At 32.2% G+C, this 21,207-nt stretch overlaps 2 protein-coding genes across 5 annotated transcripts in view; one reads left to right on the top strand and one right to left on the bottom strand.

Annotated features, from left to right (window-relative positions):
• Positions 1–21,207, top strand: part of LOC105567313 (glycosyltransferase 25 family member) — a 32,435-nt gene that overhangs the window by 6,065 nt on the left and 5,163 nt on the right. The window lies entirely within an intron of this gene.
• LOC105567312 (trace amine-associated receptor 4-like) lies at positions 749–20,028 on the bottom strand. Of its 2 annotated transcripts, XM_012022088.1 has the most exons (8): positions 19,951–20,028; positions 5,935–6,456; positions 4,737–4,823; positions 4,163–4,304; positions 3,977–4,090; positions 2,017–2,255; positions 1,678–1,865; positions 750–1,110 (listed from the first exon to the last, which is right to left on the bottom strand). In XM_012022088.1, the coding sequence occupies exons 2-8, from the start codon at positions 6,272–6,274 to the stop codon at positions 889–891; spliced, it is 1,332 nt and encodes a 443-aa protein (XP_011877478.1). In that variant the 5' UTR covers positions 6,275–6,456; positions 19,951–20,028; the 3' UTR covers positions 750–888. The 2 variants fall into 2 exon arrangements, with proteins under 2 accessions (XP_011877479.1, XP_011877478.1); XM_012022089.1 differs by lacking the exon at positions 4,737–4,823 and having other exon boundaries at positions 749–1,110.

Raw genomic sequence — 21,207 nt, 5'->3', positions numbered from 1 at the left:
ATCTATTTCTTATAAACATAGGAATCTCCTTATATCAGTATCTCGGGCAAATACATACATAATATAACCTTGCAGTTTCGTTCTGATTTATTTTGAGCAATTTCCAGTTAAAAAAATAACTCTCTGACTATTAATCTCATATATTTTTAAGTTTTATGACATTTCTCTTATTTTTAAATAAGCGTTTAAGAAGATAAAATTACTCGAGAGTATACCATAAAGTAGTATTCTTTTAAAAAATGTTGATTGAAATCAATGTAGAATTAAGGAAAACTTTACAGTACAATATATATATTTTTTTAAATATTTTATACTATTTAAAGTTCTTTTTTCTACCGACAAATTTTGAATATAAATGAAATGACGATGTTGTTACGCAGCATGCAATTAAGAAAGAAATGTCGAGAGTTAAAATTATTCGTCTTGTCATACGTTTTAACGTTTAGAATATATTTGACTAAAATGGTATTGAGATACATATAAAAATTCGTTTGACTTCGAATGTATGATGAACAAATATATTAGCATTATTAAGAGGAGCTATCATTATCTTTAAGAGATTAGATCGCATCTATCAAGTGTCACCATAATTTCTACCACGAAACACGTATAATTCTTGCAGAAATTTGCACATATATATAAAATTGGGCTAAATACATGGACTTGGAATACAGCTACGTTACAACTATTTAAGGGAAAAGTTGAAAGGGAGGGAAACAGACGGGGGGGGGGGGAAGGAGGAAAAGAGAAGAGAAGTAATGCGGCTTTTTCAATATGCCATTAAAATATTGTTGCAGCCGCTATCACTCGTTTAGCTGGTATTTACATGATTCTTCGATAAAGTACGCGAAAAAATGTTTTCTCATCGCGCGTCTCGCACCTGACGTTCTACACGGGCGTGTTGCCATATTCATGTATATTGTAACCCGTACATGTATACGTGCTCCCGTTTCGCCCTTTCCGAATGCTCATATTCTGAAACATTCGACTGGTTCTCGATTGCCTGCTCTCCTCACTGCTGTATATAATTCTGCTGATCCCACGATTGGTAGTAAAGCGGGTGAGCTTTGAGCATCCGCAAAAGGCGTCGTGCATTCGCCTCATGGCAATCTGCAAAAGCACGTTTTCGCCAACTTGAAATTCGTCGGGAAAATTCCGAGCACAAGTGTCTCCCGCAAGGGACACCGTGTTATTTAATTTATATAATACAATTCTGATTAGCTACAATCGTCATTCCACGACATTTAGGAGACTAATATTTTGAATTTTCCGGGTGCAAACTTCCCGTAAGAAATACGATATCGTTTAGTTTATAATAAAATTTTAATTGGTCTTAATTATCATGCTGCAATTTTGGACACTAATATTTTAAATTGTGGAAAAAGATTTAATTTTCTTCTATAAAATATTATAATATTAACACTTATGCACTCTTTCAAAGTACTTATACAATACAATTAATAACCTCATTAATCATGCGAGATAATTAGGATACCAGAATTCATAATTTTATAGTCATATTTCGCAGGTAAACAAGTACATAACGCAAAACTTCGATGATGTAGCTAAGTTTTGGTGTTCTCATTATCAAGGTGTCTTAATGACAATAATTAAGCAACTGTATTTAATGATATTACACTGGTCACACAAGTACCACGTACTTAATAAACGACTTACCTTAATCTCGTGCATTCGGGCGGCGTAGATAATGGGATTTACCAAAGTTTTCAGGATAATAAGACCGTTAATTATGGCGTAGATGAAGAACATGACACGCGCCGACACTCCTCTTAATTGTAATACGCAGTCGTTGCAAACCAGCATGTACATCGTTACTCCGGGCATCCATCCGATCACGAAGCTTCCTTAGAAATTGTGCGAACGGTGGTATATAAATTTTGCGGGAAGTAAATATAATCAAACATATGCTTCATATTGCATCTGCGTTGATGTGAAACTTGATAGAATTATCTCCGTTCTTCCTAACCGCGCACTTCTTTTACCACATCGTCTTACCAAGTATGTATAAAGTTGTGTGGATAGCTTTAACGTTACGCGCCATTTGCCTAGAATTACTGCGCAATGCTTCCGATGCCCTCGCACGGGCGGAAGATCCTGCTCTGCGAAAGCGGAGCCTCGTGGCTTGATGTCTCTTCACTATATAGAATATGTGAACGTAAATGCAAATCATCAGCGCGAAGGGCCCGAAGAAGAGGCTGCTGAACAACGTTCGAAATTGCTTGTGAGATAAGAACCTGGAAATTAGGATGTTTATTCAAAATAACTAATTCATATTTTGCAACATTCTTATACAATATTCAAGTAAAGGGGAAGGTTGTCGAAATTGGACTGAGTAAACTTCAAAAGGTTTTAGACGTAGCTCGTTGTTTATTAAAAAGTTGTTGACAAAATTAATTTAACGAATACGACGTAATTTTCTGACACTAGCATTGCGCACTAAATAAGCAAATGAGCGATAATGGAAAGAATGAGTGTTTCTTGAAACGAGCTCCATTTCACACACCCCCCCCCCTCCCTGCTTTCGGGGCGAAACTATAATATTTTTATCGTTATTGGACAGAGAGAGAATTTTCTCTTGGAATTTACCCTGAAAATCACAGTAGATGTGGAACAACACGCTATTTCAAAAAATTTCATGAGTTTTTTGAGATTTTAGTGTACATTTTAATACATTTTACTAAAATGTATAATAAAATTTCTGAAAACTTTTATACATTTATTATTATACATTTTATTAAAGTATATAATAAAATTTCAAAAAAACTTTTATAAAATTCTTCAAAACGCGGTGTTGTCCTACGACTATGGTTAAATTCTAAAAAAAAAGTCTCCCCGTGTACGGTTCCATATGAATTTGCGACTTCTTACGCGAGGCGAGGTTTACCCCACATTCATCCTTGCTTTCGGGGCGAAACTACTTCAACGTTGTACGGTTTCACATGAGTTTGAAACTTTCCTCATGAAACGAGATTCACCCCAGACCGATTCCTGCTTTTGGAGCGAAACTAGATCCACGCGTTGTACGGTTCCACGTGGATTTGTGATCTTCCATGCGAAGCGAGATCCACCCCACACGATCCTTGCTTTCGGAGCGAAACTAGGTCCACGCGTTCCACATATTGGTCTCACATATGAGTACGCGACTTTCGCGAACACACCGTTACCATACATGTACTTTGCAAAACAAGTTCTGTTTCCTCATTTGAATCTTCTCCTTAAAGCAGAGAATATAATTAAAACCAGGGTGTTGGGAAGTAACTCGTTACTTGTAACAAAGTTACAGTTACAATTACTTTTTTTTGGCAATTCTAACTTAACTTCGTTACTTTCGCTTCATCTGTAACTTTAACTTAACTCAGTTACATTTTCTCGATAATTAGTGACTAATTTAATAGTTACATTAATTTATATATGTTTTAAACCTCCACAGGTCGCATTGAGCCTTGCCTTTGCGCATAAACGCCTTTATCGACACTTTACAATTCAAATGCAGATTTGATATTTTTATTTTCATCGTAAGAAAGTAACTGCAAAGTAACTGTAACGCGTTACTTTTCAGAATTGGTAACCGTAGCGAAAAAGCTGTGACGGTAACTAGACACTTTTATAAAGTGACTTTCCCAACCCTGATTAAAACAGAAATCCATGCGGAATTATTGCACTTTTTTAAATGACTTTTTAATGAACAGCGAGCGACTGCTAAAACCTTTTGTATATCACTCAAAGCCACGACCTTGACAACATATGTCGAAGTCACAGTCTTCGGGGCTGCCTCCCTTCATCGGTATATTTTATCTTCATGGTCATATCGCAATTTCGTGGGAGAGCAAATACGTGTGACGTAAAACTTTCTTTTATATTTAATATCATACAAAATTTAATTCGGGAAAATGTTAATGCTTTTGTTGGCTACTGATGATAATTAAACAATTGTAATTGACGGTAATACACTTACGTGTGGGTTCTGCATCCTTCGGACTGGAAACCGTCATTTTCGATTAGATTAAAGTACAGCGCGAAGAAAGAGATGGGCAACACCCATAGTAAAACTAATAGAATTGTGGTATTTCTTGAAAGAGAAAGAAAAATATAACTGTATTGCTCATGGGGATTATTTTAGTGAAGAAGTAAATTATATTACCTGTACGTTAGGATCGTAAGATAATGGAGGGGTCTGAGAATGCCCAAATAATGATTGATAGCCAGAGCCATTAGATGAAATACCGTAATTATCACGCCTCCCAATCGTACAACTTCGAGAGCCAGTAAAAAACAATCCATATCTGAAAGCAACGAATATTCTTTGATTTGTTTTTTTTTTATTTGTAAAACGTTCGTTCACGTGCGCCGTATGACTTCAAAGTTTTACTAATTGTGAAATAACGCGTTCTACAGTCAAGGGAGAATCGAACAGACAGGGAGAGTCTATGCTACTCTATATCGTAAAAGAAATTAAACGCACCGTTTTCCTAAAAGTAATCTGTTTCATCTTATCAGCTTCTTCCTATTATTTGATAAATGTTTACTTTCAAGATTCAGTTACTTAAGAATTCTGAGATGTAAAAGATGTTTGAAATAATATAAAAATGCACTTATTCGATCAACTAATAGTCATCAAAAGTTCAGGTCATTGAAGTTTATCCACGACCCAGACAACTCTATTCGATAAATTAATAATAAAAACGATATCAATATTAGCGATCCAAAGATCTTACCTTTCAGTTTAATTTCAAGACCATTAGGTATGAAACTATTCAAGACTAGTCCTATGCCCAGAACACTGCTGGAGAAAGCATCTGCGCCTAAATTTTCAGAGGTAGTTTTTCTCAAAACAGTACTTTTCTATTTACAAACATGTGTGTGTGCGCGCGCACGCAGAATATTCTTAAATATAGAAAAACTTGGGGCTGAAAAACACTGTTAAATTCATAAAGTCAAATTTGATTCAATTTGAGTTATTTTTTTACTATTCCTATAGTTCGCTATTGCTCCTACTCTATATGTAGCTAAGTTAATCAAAACAGTGGAGTTAAATAATTTACTTTAAGAAACGTATTAAATTGGACTCAAATTTAGGTAATTATTTACTAGGTGTATGTGTTAATTTAAATTTTTTACTTAAGTAAAAAATAACTCACTACACCGAGAGACCTATTTTGTTGAATAAAATAAAATTTGGTTAAACTTTATTCACTGAACCACGTTCGTATGTGAGAAGAGAGATAAGAAAAAACTCTGGCACTGCAAGCTTACACATCTTTCTTACAATTACAAAAATACTTAGTTATCTGGTATGTTCCACGGCAATTTGCTATCAGATTTGATCTTTCGCCGGCTCGTCTCTTACACCTACTATGGCGAAATGATATTTTAATGCGAAAAAGCCTGATCGCTACATTGCGGTGGCGAGTGGTACTAGTGCTTATAATATTGACTTTCGGATGTAGTTGTTCCCCTACGTGTTTTTCCAATTATGTGTTAAAATAATAAATTTCAACATATGTTGTTGAAAATAACACAATGTTGTTTAACTCAAGGAATTGTTTAAATTTCCTTTCATATGTAACAGTGTATACATCAACGACATATATTGGGTGATACTTTAGCGTATGTTAGTTACATAAAGTCGAAAATTTTAATAACATTAAAATTACAAATAACTTTTTTTTGTTTGTTTCCATTTAATATGAGTAGGTATACAAAGTGATGCAAAGTTTGTAAAAATTGGAATATAAAAAAAAATAAGTTTGCCTACAGAACGGCATTAGAGTACAAAAAATTTAATTCTCATGGTTTCCAATTTCTCGATTACATTCCATTTTTAATTTAGCTATGACTTCGTCAAATTCACGTTCCATAATATTCGTATTAATAAATCATAAATTACGTACGTACAAAATTATTATAAATTACCTGCTAGACTTAAACTGATATATAATGTTGGACTGAGTGGGCGTCTAATCCAAAATACGCTCATCAGAACTTTGATGTTTACGACTACTGAAATGACGCAAAAGAGAATCAATGGTGGTACTCCGTATAAATACAATATCCCATCAGCAGACCCGATTTGGCTCGAGTTATTCTGCGTCATAGATTCATTAATCATTGTCACGTTTGTGGGTCCTGTCGATATGCTCGTAGATTCCATCAACTCTTCGAATACAAGACTGTTAACTGTAGCGATGTCAGGGATTGATAAATTTAACGTGCTATGTGCACGTTGTGTTGTGACAGTTTCCTCCGCCTGCATAATGCTATTACAACATCATAATAACATTTACTTCCGTATTCTCCTCTTTTAAAGTTAAAATATTCATCTTTGTCCTTCCGACAGTGAATATTCATAAATCGTTTATCTCGAATTTGCGATTTTTATGAAGTTGAGCGTTCTAAGTTCAATAATATTTTATTACTTCGTACTTGAAGTTTTATCTGAAAGTACAATTTGTGTTAATAAAGAAAAATTCTGCGACTTACCACAAATATTAATTGAAAGTAAGAAATAAGGACATAGGCAACAAATATTTATAATTTTCTTAATATTTTACTTTTATTCTGTTTACTTTTATTCTTAATATTTCTTTCTCTTTTTACTTTTTATTATTAATACTTCCCAAAATATATCACGAAATCGTGATCCCGTTTTTTAGAGCCTTAATCTTTCACTTAATTATCGCAGAAAGGCTTACAGAAGTAAATCTTTTATTCTGACAGACTTGGTTACGACAAATTATAATCAATTATAGTGAGACTAAAGTTTATGAACCTACAAAATTGATCAAACGCATTTTATTTAAAATGTGCTTACACTTTATTCAATTCTTATCCTAGAATTAAAAACAAATCGCTCGCTATTTATTTATCAATAAATAAATGGATGAGAAAAATTCCGAAGAAATGCGTTTCCAATCTTTTGCTGTCTGCCTTTTTCTCGATCGATCCGAGAGCTTTTTTTTCATTAAAGATCCGAAATTCCATCCGAGAGCTTTTTTTCATCAGAGATCCGACATTCCAACCATTCCTGCAGTTAGATGGTGATACGTGACACTTCTCTTTCACTTCAGTTTTTCTCTATTACTATAGGTAGTTAAAACTTTCGAAGAATTGATCACGTCATATTCGGTTGTCCGTGCAGAAAAGATAATTCAAAGCTTATATCTCAAGAGGTGACGTGCCGAAAATGTTCTATTCTCGACCATCATTAATATTCAGACGTGACCACCGCTTTGGCCGCTCCGGGACGGATTATAATTTACGAGAAAATAGCTAGCCGCGTGAGACGAATCTGAGGGACAAAAGCCTAATCTGCAAAGAGCTAAGTGTGTCGTTCTCTCGGGACGAAAACCGCTGAATTAAAAGTTTACGTAATTATTTTGTTAAACTTTTGCGCGGCATTTCGTAATTTTTACTCATAGCAGATGGGAATTATAAATCTTTCTTTCACAATATTTACGCGCGACAGTTATTGCTTCAAACCAGATTCTTCAAATTAAAACTCATTGTCGGACGTGAATATCTCGCATGATGGATTTCTCATCAATCGTGTAGCATAGATTCAATGTTTGCATGTTGATAAACTTGGTGAAATTCTTCATTAGTTAAAATTTGTTTGTTGTATTAATTTTTGCGACACCTCACAGCATTGAAATGTAGTAGTAGTAGTAGTAGTTCAGCATTGAAATGTAATGATACTATAAATAAGTATCAATGTAGGTAACAAGTAGATATAAATTTATTATTGTCTCATCAAAAGTTGATTCGATCAACTGCCCGATGACTTCTAAGTTATATTTAAGACCGCAAAAAAAAACTTAACTCTTACTTTAAATTATCGGACTCAATTTCTTCTGTTTAAAGTTGTATATTTACAATATTAAACAAGCAATCGTTCTTTGCTCAGTTACAGACCGCGGTAATTATAGCCTAATGTTTCCCGAGAATAGAAAGATAATGGGTAATCCTTTGTTATAGCGTCGCAAATCGTTTACATCACTAAATAAATTATGAGACATAACGATGTATAATGTTGGATATAGTCGTTACTGAGGAATTGCACGTTTGCAAAATCGATTTAATTCATTGAAGTTGTGTAATTATTTTTAGTCGATGTCTCTCTCTCTCTCTCTCTCAAGACAAAAAGTATTTAGCTGAGGAAAGATTCATTATATTTTAAAGAGAAGGCGTTTTATGACACTGATACCATTATATCGCAATATTTTGAACGTTGTCAAACGATAAGTATCTTTACATGGACACATTTCACGCGATCACATTAAAAACGAATTACTCAATTCATTTTTCGGGTGCCAAGGGGAATCAAGAAAACTTGAGCATTCTCAGAAAATATATGTCAATTTTCTCTTGACGAAAAAAAATGTGGAAAAAAGACCTGCCTCGCTTCCTCCTTCCCTCCCTTCGTTCCTCCGACCCTTCCCCCTCCCCCCCCTTCGCTCTCGAAACATTTTCATACGACAAGGTAGGTACACCCCCCCCCCAGTACACAGAAAGATATTATTTTGAAAATTATTATACCGAACCATCTAAATGATTATATTAGATATTCAAACGGGTTGCTAGAATGTCAGAACTTTCTGCAGCATTATCATTGTGTTTAAACGTCAAGCAATAATATTAAACTAAATAACGTAATTATTTTTATGGTTTAATATTATCATTTTATCCGTATCTACCGATCTAATTTTTAATATATTTAGCAAAACCGTTCTTTCCGTATATTATTACAATTTATTTAGTATGTCGCGGTCGTACAATCTAATTGTGCTCTTTTCCATATTATTCTCTCGTCGCAGTACAAAGGCGCACAGTTAATGAATATGCTGTTCAAAGTATCGTGTGATTGTTCGCTATGATGATCAGCGTGGGCAATTATAATTAACAATAGTTGCTAATATTCAGCATGTTATTTTTCTTTTCTCTTCTTTCCAAATATGTTTTTGAGAAAATTTGAGGTGCCACTTTTGGTCTTCCTAGACATATGTATGTGCCTGGAGTTAAATGTTATATATTATAAATTAGCGCAAAAAAAGATTACATATCGTTGCAGATCCGGAAACGTTTACTGATCAGACTGATTCCACTTTTTGTTTGTTTTATTATGAATATTCAGGCAAGCTTCCAACATTTCGCGGGCAAATAAAATATAATAATAATAACTTCATTGAAGAATAAAAGATATAGAAGTTATGTATTATACGCGAAGATGAATGCAGTAGTGAACGTCACCTCGAGAGGTGAAGCATCAACAACGATGTTATTTAAACTAAAAGAAATCTTAGGTTAATATGATATAACTGACAAAAAAAGACTAAAATAATACTAAGTAGTAACTAAAACGACAATTATAATGTCAATAATACACCAAGATGGAGAAACAATTAGCATTGACGTGAGATAGACGTAATACATTAAATTCTGATTAAAAATTGGCATTTACGTTAGGAGCACAGTGATCATATAAGATTTCCGCACCTAACACCTAGCGTTGGGCTCTTATTGCCTCTCTATGCTCCTAACGTAAATGTATATCAACAGAGCTTTAATATTTACTAAGTAAAAGTTGGCAGCTGGGCCATGAATTTTGCTGTTTCAAAAATAATCTAAACTTATTTGATCAGTAAATTAAATTTAATTATATACCACGCTTATGTAATTAATAGCGAGGCATTTAAAATTTAATTTTTTTATTGACATTTCTGCTTAATTTGATTAAACTGACATTAAGCCGATTTCATATTTCGACAGGAACCACAATAATTGTGCGTAATAACAAAGGCAGATGTAATCGCATTTGGAAATTCGTGGGGCGGAAATTCGTGATCCGCAAATAGTTACATGGCAAATGGTTAAAACATATCGTAAGTTCTGATCGAAATTGCGAGTTTCCGATCTGTGAGTTCCCAATCGCGATTCCGTTCGTGTCCTTAGTTAGGTATTTATGGATCTTGTCGAAATACGGACAGAAACGGCTTTTCGCGTATTTCTCACATAAATAATGCATAGTTTCTTAAAAATAATGAGGAGGTAGGAAATCGAAAAACAACTTTGTTAACCAAGCTGTCGGCATTTTTTAAGTAGTACTTAAAAAATAATAGCAGTATATTTTTCTAACAGTTTTAATTGTTTTCTTCTGAAAAATAAAAGAAAACGGCGTTACATTGACATCATATTAGTGATTACTAGCGAAGAAAATCTCTTCGAAAAACTTCTTATGTCGTATCATCAGTTGTAAACGGCAAGTAATGTTCACTAAATATTTTCACTAAAAAATTTATTATTAAAAATAACAGTGTCTCTAAATAGATTTAAATGAATGCACCTAATGAATTGACGTTGGAAACATTTATAGAAATGGTCGCGATGAATTCTCAACTGCTGTGTAGGGCATAAAATTTATCGCAGTAATATAATACAAGTAAATTGATTAAATTGGTAATTGATTACGTCGCTACGACACACGGAAAGTATCCTCTTCTCCGGCTCTTCCTTTTTATTCTACTTTCATTAGTTGTGGACTAATGAAGATGAATCTGGATACTGTTCGCGATAGTGCGAGAAATCATTTGTATTGTTGTAACTTTGAGTGTTTTTTTACAAATGACCTCACGGTTTCCAATTTTATTATTGTGTTATACAAAAGTATCTAACGTTTGTTTCATGACCTTTTTTTACTAATACATAAAAAAAATGTATTCAACAACATTTGGAGTTGATCTTTTCTTTTTATGCCAGAATAATTGTCGATTGAAAGGTATGTGCCTTCGAATTAAACCTTCGAGAGAAAATAAGATGAAAATTCAGATTCTCAAATTAATTTTAAACCTGCTACACTTCACTGGAATTTTAATCTGGAGCTTAGTGGCAAGGGTATACAGTATTAAAGATCGAAAAGATTGCAATATTATTAATCCATCTTGACATTTGTTTTTTTTCTTACGAAAAGGTCAATCCTAAATTTAACAAAAGATCTGTTATAATAAGATACAGGAAATTCTATATTGATATACGAATTCATCGATATGTACAACGGAACAAATCTTATAGTCAATTGAAAACATGTAGTCCCGAAATATAGGTAAAGGCCGATTTTACAACTCCGTTTAATTTAATTACTTGATTCAATTTTAGCGTTCCATTGGAATAGATCAATTACATTGATTGTTAAACAGAAATGACCAGAACTGACCAATCACGGTTGACACCTAATTGACCGATGAAATGAAACTGGCCCTGTGTGTCTTGAGAGGTAGAGAAATTCTAAAAGAAAAAAGATAATAACTCATTAACTTGATATATGTATAGACAACGTAACAGCGCAATAAGAGAAAACTACGAACCATTAGTAATTCTCCTAATATGCGCGGTTAAAGAGAGAATCGATCCTTTGTGAGTTGAAATTTTTTCAGGGCGAAACAAAAGCCGCGAATGTTTCAGATTAAAGCTGCGTTGAAGAATAAAGTCTTTTGAACTATTTGTACATGCAAGATAAACTGGTAAACACATTTGCCATGTCGACGCTTATAGTATATTGCATGCCATATTGCAAAACTCTGCCAGCTGTTATTGCTTGCGTTTCTCTTTTCTTTCATTTTGAACAGTTCTAAGTTTCTCATGTTTCTTTTGTTCAACAAACCAATGATGTACACGTTTAATTCGGTTTTTAAGGGGTAAAAATGAAAAAAACTGTCGAGCTAAATATTTTTCTTGCTACAAGTAATATACATATAAAGGATATTGTAAATTAAATCATAACAAAATTACCTTTTAAAAAGGTACAAGTATTCTTAAATATAAAGATTTTATTTAAGAAATTTAGCCTTGGAACTATTTACTTCCTAGATTAATAGTTTCTTAATTAGTTATTAATCTAAGAAGTTAATGATTAATAACACAAAGATAAATAACGGATTACTCAGTCCAGTAATTAGTCTTCCAAACTAACTTAATGTTTCCTTAAGAATTTGCGAGCTAATCGTAAATTTCGATTATAATTGAACATGTGTTTCTACAAAAGCTGTGCGATATTTCTATGTATTTCTTTTTGTAGTCGGTATTTGCATGTTATAGACATTTTCAATAAGAGTTTCAATAAATAACTTTTCTTTGAACGACAAAGTTACGTTGTTAGAAAAACGGCGAACAAACTCTTGCTTGATTCCGTCCAAGTTGCGGAATTCCAAAATAGAAGTCAGCAAACAAGAAAGATTGATTGCTAGTGATTCTTTACGTATCTCCATATAAAATAATACAGAAGATTTTCAATAACATTTGATACATAAGCTGATATTCCTTATCGCAAATTAACACAATTTTTTCTTGACATAAGAATAGAGGTATGAAATTCTTTGGAAATATGCGATATATTTATATATTTAAAATATATCGAAATTTATTCGTTTGATATTGTTTTTTCCTAATTCGGCTTATAAATACTAAAGTTTCTTAGTAAAAAAACTATAATTCCTGTATAAATACATATAAAATTATGTGCAATCGGGCGTAGTTGCACATAGTGTTATATGTATTTATACGGGAATTATATTTTTATATAAAATTATGTGCAACTCTGTGCTCGAGATTGTGCACATAATTTTATATATGTATGAAATCTAATTCTATTTATTTATATTAATAACTATTGCAATTAATAACTATTGCAAAACTATTGTACACGTTCAACCTTATACCAAATATGGTATTAATTAAATTTTCTTAATTCTATTTAATATTCTGTCATTGGGGCTGGTCTGTTTTTCTAAAGTTTTACCTGAAGATTTTCTATTCTTGTGGAAAAAAATTTTAGATTCGTTTTATTTTAATCAAATTTTAAATTGATGATGATACTCAGATACCTATGTCATGTTAAAGAGCCTATATCTGTGCGCAGAAAAATGATATTGATTTAAAATTGGATAAAAATTATTCCAGTTTTTCATAAAGTAAAAGTCCGTATCGCGATGAGTTTTTATATGTTATCAAACATCTTGCATAGAGTGTATATTTGTTATTTCGCGGCACGCAAGGGAGAAATGCGGTGTGCATGTAAAATTAGAAACTGACGCGTATTTGAAATACCTTCTCACGCTGCGTGTTTTTTAAATATACAAATATAAGCACTTTATTAATACGTACCAGGCAGTGTGTAACTTCGTTTAGTTTCCGTTTCACGACATAATAAAGTGTGAAAAAATATGAACAATAATAGGTTTAATTAGCCGTTAAGAATGGAGGGCTCGTGTGAGAAAGTTCCATATTGGACGTAACCGTAATTGGAAAGCATATGCGTAGTCAGGCTGAAGAAAAGTGAGCGCTATAATAAAGATCATACGGATGTAGCGATCGTATCTTTTGTGTGTGTGTGTGTGTACGTAGCTTGGGTAATTTCAGAAGAAACTAGAATACTCGCAAATCTCTAAAATTAGAGCGGAATAACTAGCACAGTCTACCGATTTTATTACTAAAATATACTGCGCAACAAAATTAACGCAACAAAAATTTGTACCAAAATTTCACTCAACTTCAAATAATCGTAACTTCGCGAAAACTCATCGCATGGATCTCGAGAGTAGAGATTTCTAGCTTTGAAATAAAAAAAAATTTCAAATGCGATAAGTTTTCGCGAAGTTACGATTATTTGAAGTTGAGTGAAATTTTGGTACAAATTTTGGTTGCGTTAATTTTGTTGCGCAGTGTATAAAAAAGAAGATATTATTTTGATGAATAAATGAAATATCTATTGTCTATATAGGTATATTGTTTATTATAGCTATACATATATTGTCCTTCCGAATATTACTTATTGAACTATATCATATTTATTCGATATACCTATAATTCAATAGAGAAGTTTATGTTATAATCCTCAAGCTGGTATTTATTTTTAAATTGAACACATAATATTTCTGCAATATTTGTTAAACATTTTCGAGAGAGTTTTAATGCTCGAAAATAAAAAAGAATTCCAGAGACACTAGACGATTTCTTCTATATTTGTAATATTATACGTCAGAATAAAAAATCACGTATTTGAATTTATTCGATCAATAAATCTGGCCGTTCGGATATTTACGGTCGCAAGGAGGGGACGTCTCGGTCTCCTAAATCGTATTAAATTTCTAAAAGCTCGTTGATGTCAACCGCCGAGAGCCGTTACACACCCGCAAGCCCTGTGCTTCCTTCTTGTTTCATTGAAACAGCGCACGTCTCGCGAATGATAAATATCCCTCCGAGGACAACGATACGCAGTTTGCGCGAAGAAGGAATCGATAGATATCCTTCCCTTCGACACGTAAAATGCGGAACGTTATAACAATGCGTTTCGGAACGACAACGTGATACTTTTACGCGCTTTTAACAAAAGTCGCGTTTATAGTTTCACGTTGTCACTTGGGTAAACGCTAATTGCTCGAGAGGGAATTTGATCGGCGACATTAGTTACTCATTAACGAGAGAATTGAGTTTAAGGTGCGATGGACTATTCTGCGTTAGCGTAATTTAATCGCGCGAATTGAATGCGATTCTTATCAGTGTACCATTTTGTCCGCTACATAATACTATTTATTTTCGAAGGTTCTTTTCGCAATAACGGGATTGTTCGAGTTATCAAGTCTTTATATTTTTTTAGTTTTCTTTTGTAATCGAATTGTTATTAAACGTCTTTAATTTTGCCTGAAATTAAATTAATATACAAGAAATATTTTGTATATAGCAATGTACCGATCAGGAATATTGCAGTTTATAATATTTTTCCTTTTTCATTCTTTTGTTAAACGTTTTTCTTAATTTTATTTATTTAATTTATTGCTTATCTGTGTATTGTTTAATTAAATTTTTTTTTCATCGTTTATGTCAGTGATATTATTTATATAATGTGTTAAATTTTTTAATATTTTCTGTTTTTTTCCCAATCGATTCTATTTTTTTTTTCTATCGTTTCGGGGGGTCTGCAGTAATTTGGATAAACTCAAAAATACCCTATTAGGTCTTCATTAACAAGCCCTATAAATTAATCCTGTATACAAATAACACGCATATATTACATTTATGTTGTTATATTACATTTATGTTGTTGGGTAGGAAATTAATTATAGTATTGATGTCATGTAACTGTTACTTACAATTAGGTACTTTACAATACTCATACAGAAACCGACTCGATGCTTTTGCTTATTGGAGGGAACCGAGGGAAAATTAAGTTACGTATGGCCACCCCACCCTTTTTCAGATAATCACAGGTTATGACTGATTAAAATTACGTTACTTATGTCTCGAGGATGTTATTTGTCACCCACAAGTAGCACAAGTTAAATTACACTACTAAGGGCACACCGTGTAATATTGTAATGAGTGATCCGAAAGTGATTGTTACAGCAATAGAACTTCCGACATACGATCGTACGGATGAATTTAGCACAATTGCCAATCAACGGTTGCGCTGATAACGCATTAATATATTCTTTGTTTATACATTTTCTTGAAAGAAGATTTTAATCACTACGTTTAACGACGTGATCGGATATTTTGACAAAAGCTACGAGAGAAAGAGAGAGAGAGAGAGAGATTTTGATTGATTAATCTTTATTAGCTTTCTCAGCTATTTTTAATATACATTAATTTACATTTTTTATAATATACTCTTTCAACATTCGTTTAACGGCTCTCTATTATCTCACAACTCTTTATATCTTGAGAGAGAGAGAGAGAGAGGGAGAGAGAGAGAGAGAGAAAGATGCAGAAAGGGGGGGGATCTCGCCATATTTGTGATTCTTCGTTAAAATATATCTCGACAGTTTTTTTTTCACTAGATGGTAATTCCAAATCATTGCTGTCTGCAATGATAAATAAGAGGCTGTAAACAACCCTCCATTACGTTGTGAGATAAAATATACAAATTTTATATGACTCTTTTTCTCTCAAATCGAAACATTTATCTTTTTGTGTGATCGCGAAATATATAATTAATCTCTCCTATTAAAATATATTTACATTATTACATTATCTCGCAGTATTGTGCGTAATAGTGATAAGACTAATATACGGTTTGCTAGGAAGTTCAAACAGTTGACGGTAAAGTTTTCTTCATTTATCTTAACTTTGATACATAGAAGCGACACGTGTTGCGTCTTATATGATCAACGAACTCGAAGAAGGGTCGATCTCCTCTCACGCCCTACGTTGTCCGATAAAATTATAGAGTGTCATTCGTCACAACGAATAAAAACTTACATTACAAGCACAATATAATGGCCTGGAAAGAATGCGGAAGGGATCGTGGTAAATTGTTCATGCGAAAGCTATCAGTTTTTCCGTCATCCATCTCTTGTTCGCACGTGCATGTATGCGATCAATGAGCCCGAAATTTCTACGTGTCGCGATTCGCGCGATAAAAACACTTTTGTCAAATCATCAGATCGTATCAAGAAAATAGAGCAACGTCTATAATTTGCTTTTATTTCAGCGAAATAAGTGAACGGAGTGTTTATTTGCCGGAAGTTGCATTTATGGTATCTTTATAGGATGTTCCGGTCTCTTTTATCACATTGTCATTTAACATAACTCTCTAACAATAAGTTAATAGTACTTGGATAAATAACGTATGAAATTAAAACTTCTCTTGCAATCTGAGGTAAAAAGGACAAATAAATAATTAAATCCTGTTCCACAGTTAATATAAAATAAACTTTATTGTAATTAAATTTTTATTTTTGTATTATTGCGAAGATATATAATGTGTCGGAGACTAAAGATTAAATAATAACTCTTACAAACACATTTTCCTTAAAAAATACTTAATTTAAAATTCGTTATTAAAGTGTAATGCAGAAAAGGTGGAAATAAGAAAAACTTCGAATAAGAAACATACAGAAAAAGCTGCTAAATATTAATAAAAAGAAAACTTATGATTTCTTTATGTATATCTAATAAAAAATGCTTTCATTTCATATTTCTTTTTCAAAACAGATGTTTTCGCTTCTTATCCTTTGCTAACAGCGTTTTATTTAATTTTATTTTTATGTAAATGGGTCATTTGAAATTACCTATAATAAATATAACGCGAATTGAATCCACCTGAAACAGGCGTATCTCGATGGGAACTAGACTGCTGCTGTCGCTTTAGCGAGGAAATGTGAACGATTGCGAAACTTCCTTAAGCTTGTAACACGTAATAATGTATTTAATTTGTTTGCCAACTTAATTTCACGAGGAAAAGGAGGCTTTTTGGGGCAATTATGTTATATTTATACACTCTACTTAATCCGATCAAGATTAGAATTTTGTTTTTATATTCGGTCCCTGCATTGAAGAGAGAAGTATTTTTTTAGGGAAATTTAATATTTTACGCCCACAATCATTATAATTTACATTTTTTTAATAATTTAGTCGTTATCTTGAATTTTATATAAAATTATGTATGTAATCTATTATCATAAATTATAAAGGAAAAAGTGCGATAAAATGGACCCATAAGAAAAACCATTACACTTGTATTTGAAACAAACGTTTAACATTTTCCATAAATTTTTCTCCCTCTCTTTTCTCAGTGTCTCTTTATTTGTTGTTATTTAACAAAATAGGATATTGAATTTTAAATTTATAAAAATTTTATTTTAACTTTTTGTAAAATTTAATTGTAATTGATTTTACTCAGTAGCAAAGAGATTATTTCACAGGATAAAATGAACTAAAAAAATACATTAATTAAGTTCTTGGAAATCGAAACTTTGTATTATAAATAAAGTATTTTCCAATAGAAACACACAAATTGTAATTTAATATTCTAATACATAAAAAATCATAAAATAAAAAAATTACGTTCCTATTAAATTACATATTTAAAAATTTGATAACTTTTAATGGTTTCTTTATGGCTTCTCAATATTTTCAAATAACTCAATAAAAAATGATAACTTGTAATAAGTAAACAGTAAAATTTCCAAAGTTATTGAAATTTAGTTTTCTTTTCTTACTGTAGCTAAGTCAGTAAATGTATATACGATATAAACTTTGAAAATAAAATGTAATACACGTATAATATAGAGGAAAAGCCCCTATTATAAGATAAGTTACTAATATAAGATAGTAGGGTTTCTGCTAAATTAATAGGCATCACCTGGTAGTTCCACCATGAATTTATTACCCTTGGAGTTCACTCCAATCTGTTTAGTGGAAAATTGATTGTTAGATCGTGTAATCCTTGTGAAAAAAGATTTGCGATTGAATTTGGACGTTCAAAACTATCACTCATTAGAATCCTATTTCACAATAGAGGACTTTCTTTCTTCTATATAATATAATACAATAACTTCTATATAATATAATATAATAAACGAAGAATCTAGAAAATTGAGATATTTACAAGTATGTGATTACTTATGTATCTTTATTTAGAAATTAAATCTAATGGATATGTAGGATGCAACATAATATTTGAGGTTTATTTCGAGGATCGATTCAAGAGTAGAACACAATAAAAAAATTTATATATATGTACATCCGGTTCGATCTTATGTCCGAGTTTTAGTGAGTTTCTTTTATGGAAACCCTCATTTGTATAAGCTGGGAGCATAGACTTGCATAACGCATAGCACATAACGCATAACGCATAATGCATAACAATAAACCGTGGAAATGGAAATATAGGATTCTGATTGGTTTATTCCTTTATGCGTTATTCAAACGTATTCTCGGTTATAGTTTCACAAAAGATATTTAAAATGATCATCTCGCATCTCAATGCATCAAAGTCATATATTAAGTGTATACATGTATATTTACAATTTTTTAATTAGAATAACTCGTCAGCACTTTAAATGCTCTACTGTAAACGTCTAATACACCAGTACTCTTATTAAGAAGACGAACTCGTCTTGTGTCTATGATACATAAAACGTTATGAAATAGTATTTACAGAATAACATAACGTAAGATATGTGGCGTTCTTTGAATAATAGAATGAAATTAGATATATTAAATTACATATATCAGTCTATTAAATATTATAAATCACTGAAACATAAAACTCGGACAGGAGCGAATCAAATATATGTTTACATAAAAATTTTTCATTGTTTACTTCTGAAACCATTTTTCAAGTAGGTCCGACATATTATGTGTGTTACACTCTGTATATAACAAATAACGGTAATTATTTCTAAATATCCTTTGTCCAAATATTTCGATTATTTTATGTAATATTATTGTATAATATTAATATTATAATTTAATATTATTTAATATTTAATATTATTCAATAATATGTTAATATTATTTTTGTTTATTATCTCGATTTTCCTGTTATATATTATAGTTATGCTTTGTATATTTATTATATTTAAGCATATATAAAATAAAGTATGCGCGTATATTAGCCTTGTTTTAATTTTTACTAGGTTTATTTGAACCTTTTTAATTAAATTATTTAATATTATGAAAAATACTACTTGTTATATGGTTAATGCATAAATTTAAGATCCAATAGCTACACAATGCAATTAATACTTAATAATTAATTGCAGTGTTGCACAATACACGTTACATTTATCGATTGATTTACGAAAGATGCAATACACATATAATGTAAATAGTGCCTGATAACAACATAATGCTCGTGTTAATTAAACAAGAAATATAATATCTTTAATTGTAACAGAATATTTTAATAGAATAATGTTTAATAGAATACTTTAATATTTTATTAAAGTATTGTATTAATATTCTATTAAAGTATTCATATATAAAACTTAAATATATACAAAACGTAAATAGTAACAAGAAAATGAGAATTTACAAACAATTGATATGCAATTTAATTAAAAAATTAATTGTTTTTTCGCATTGAAATGATAGGTATATATTGCATATATAATTCACATACACGTACGTGCAATACATGTAACATGAAACACATACCCGCACGAAGTTTTCCTCTTCATTTATAGAAGTGTCTTTTGGTTTATCTTAGGGCCGATTGTGCAACATGATAAATGTGATATTACGATTTCTCACAATCGTTGTGCGACACAACGTCGCGGCGTCGATGGGACGATAGTCGGAGACAGACTGAAAGATTGTCATGTACTATACAATCCAGTCCTTTTGAAATTTACCTACGCGCAGGCTCGATGCGACAGACGCAGAAGTCCTGCGCTGGAGACCGTTCTGACGTACACGAAACAAAAAGAGAGTGGAGAGAGGATGGACTGATAACGCGTATCTTCAATATCGATACGCGCGTAGATGATGCGGGGGATTAAAATGCATCCTACGCGCAAATTCGTTCGCGTAAGGCCCGCGGATGCTGGACTCCGAGGATGCAATATTAATCGTGTTATCGCACTTTAAACTAATGATTGCGCTGGATATAAACCAGGCTTTTTCGTGTTACTTCATTGTATTATTTTTTTAAAGAAGCGATTCGGCTCTCGAGAAACACATCCAGATGTCTATGTAGCTTTCAAGTAGCTAGTTGAAAATTATTTCGTGAAGAACATATGTTTTAAAATTCTAACTCTTTATTTAACCTCGAATGAAAGATTACACAGTTGAAAAATTTATGCTTTTTTCTTGTTAAAAAATGTGCCCGTTGAAATGTTTGGGTTAAACATTTAACACATTCAAGTGTTAATTCGACACTAAAACTACCACGGCCGGTCAAACGACCGAGCTCGGTAGAAATAGGTACATGTACATTGTTGGTAAGTTTAGTGTTAAATATTATTATCTCTTTCAATAAGGATATGTTATTAACACCAACTGTAAGTCATCCGAGGTTCAGTTGTGAGTCACTGATAAAGTAGCGATGAAAAGTGATTGCGAATGTTCGAAAATATGATTAAGCATGTCTTATTGATGCGGATTTGAGATGTACTTTGAAAGTACACGACAAACGACGTTCGTTCGAAGAAAAGTCCACTTCCTTTCTTGTTACGCTATTCTTGTTCATCGTATTGAAAGCCTTAGGCACCGTTGGTTAATTCCTTTCGCCAGGAGGATGTAAGGAAGGAAGGAAGGAATTGTCGCGTGACTTGGCACTAATGATCGGGTTTAAGCTCGGACTAAGTGAAGAGCGAGATAACTTCTCCGCTTCCACGTGTGTCTTCCCTATCTATTCGTTTCCTGATACATCTCAGAAATGTTTGGCGAAATAGAACAGAACTTGGCGAGTTA

Source organism: Vollenhovia emeryi, unplaced genomic scaffold (genome assembly GCF_000949405.1).
Source record: "Vollenhovia emeryi isolate VEMERY1.0 unplaced genomic scaffold, V.emery_V1.0 DF939139.1, whole genome shotgun sequence".
Lineage (NCBI taxonomy): Eukaryota > Metazoa > Arthropoda > Insecta > Hymenoptera > Formicidae > Vollenhovia > Vollenhovia emeryi.
This window is presented reverse-complemented; position numbering and strand designations above follow the sequence as displayed.

What these genes read in the sequence shown, in the direction of transcription:
- LOC105567312 (XM_012022088.1), bottom strand. Translation starts at nt 6,274, where the DNA reads ATGCAGGCGGAGGAAACTGTCACAACACAACGTGCACATAGCACGTTA. An exon ending in TATCAGTTTAAGTCTAGCAG is followed by an intron (nt 4,824 to 5,934) that starts GTAATTTATAAT and finishes CTGAAAATTTAG; the next exon opens with GCGCAGATGCTTTCTCCAGC. An exon ending in TCTTGAAATTAAACTGAAAG is followed by an intron (nt 4,305 to 4,736) that starts GTAAGATCTTTG and finishes CGTTGCTTTCAG; the next exon opens with ATATGGATTGTTTTTTACTG.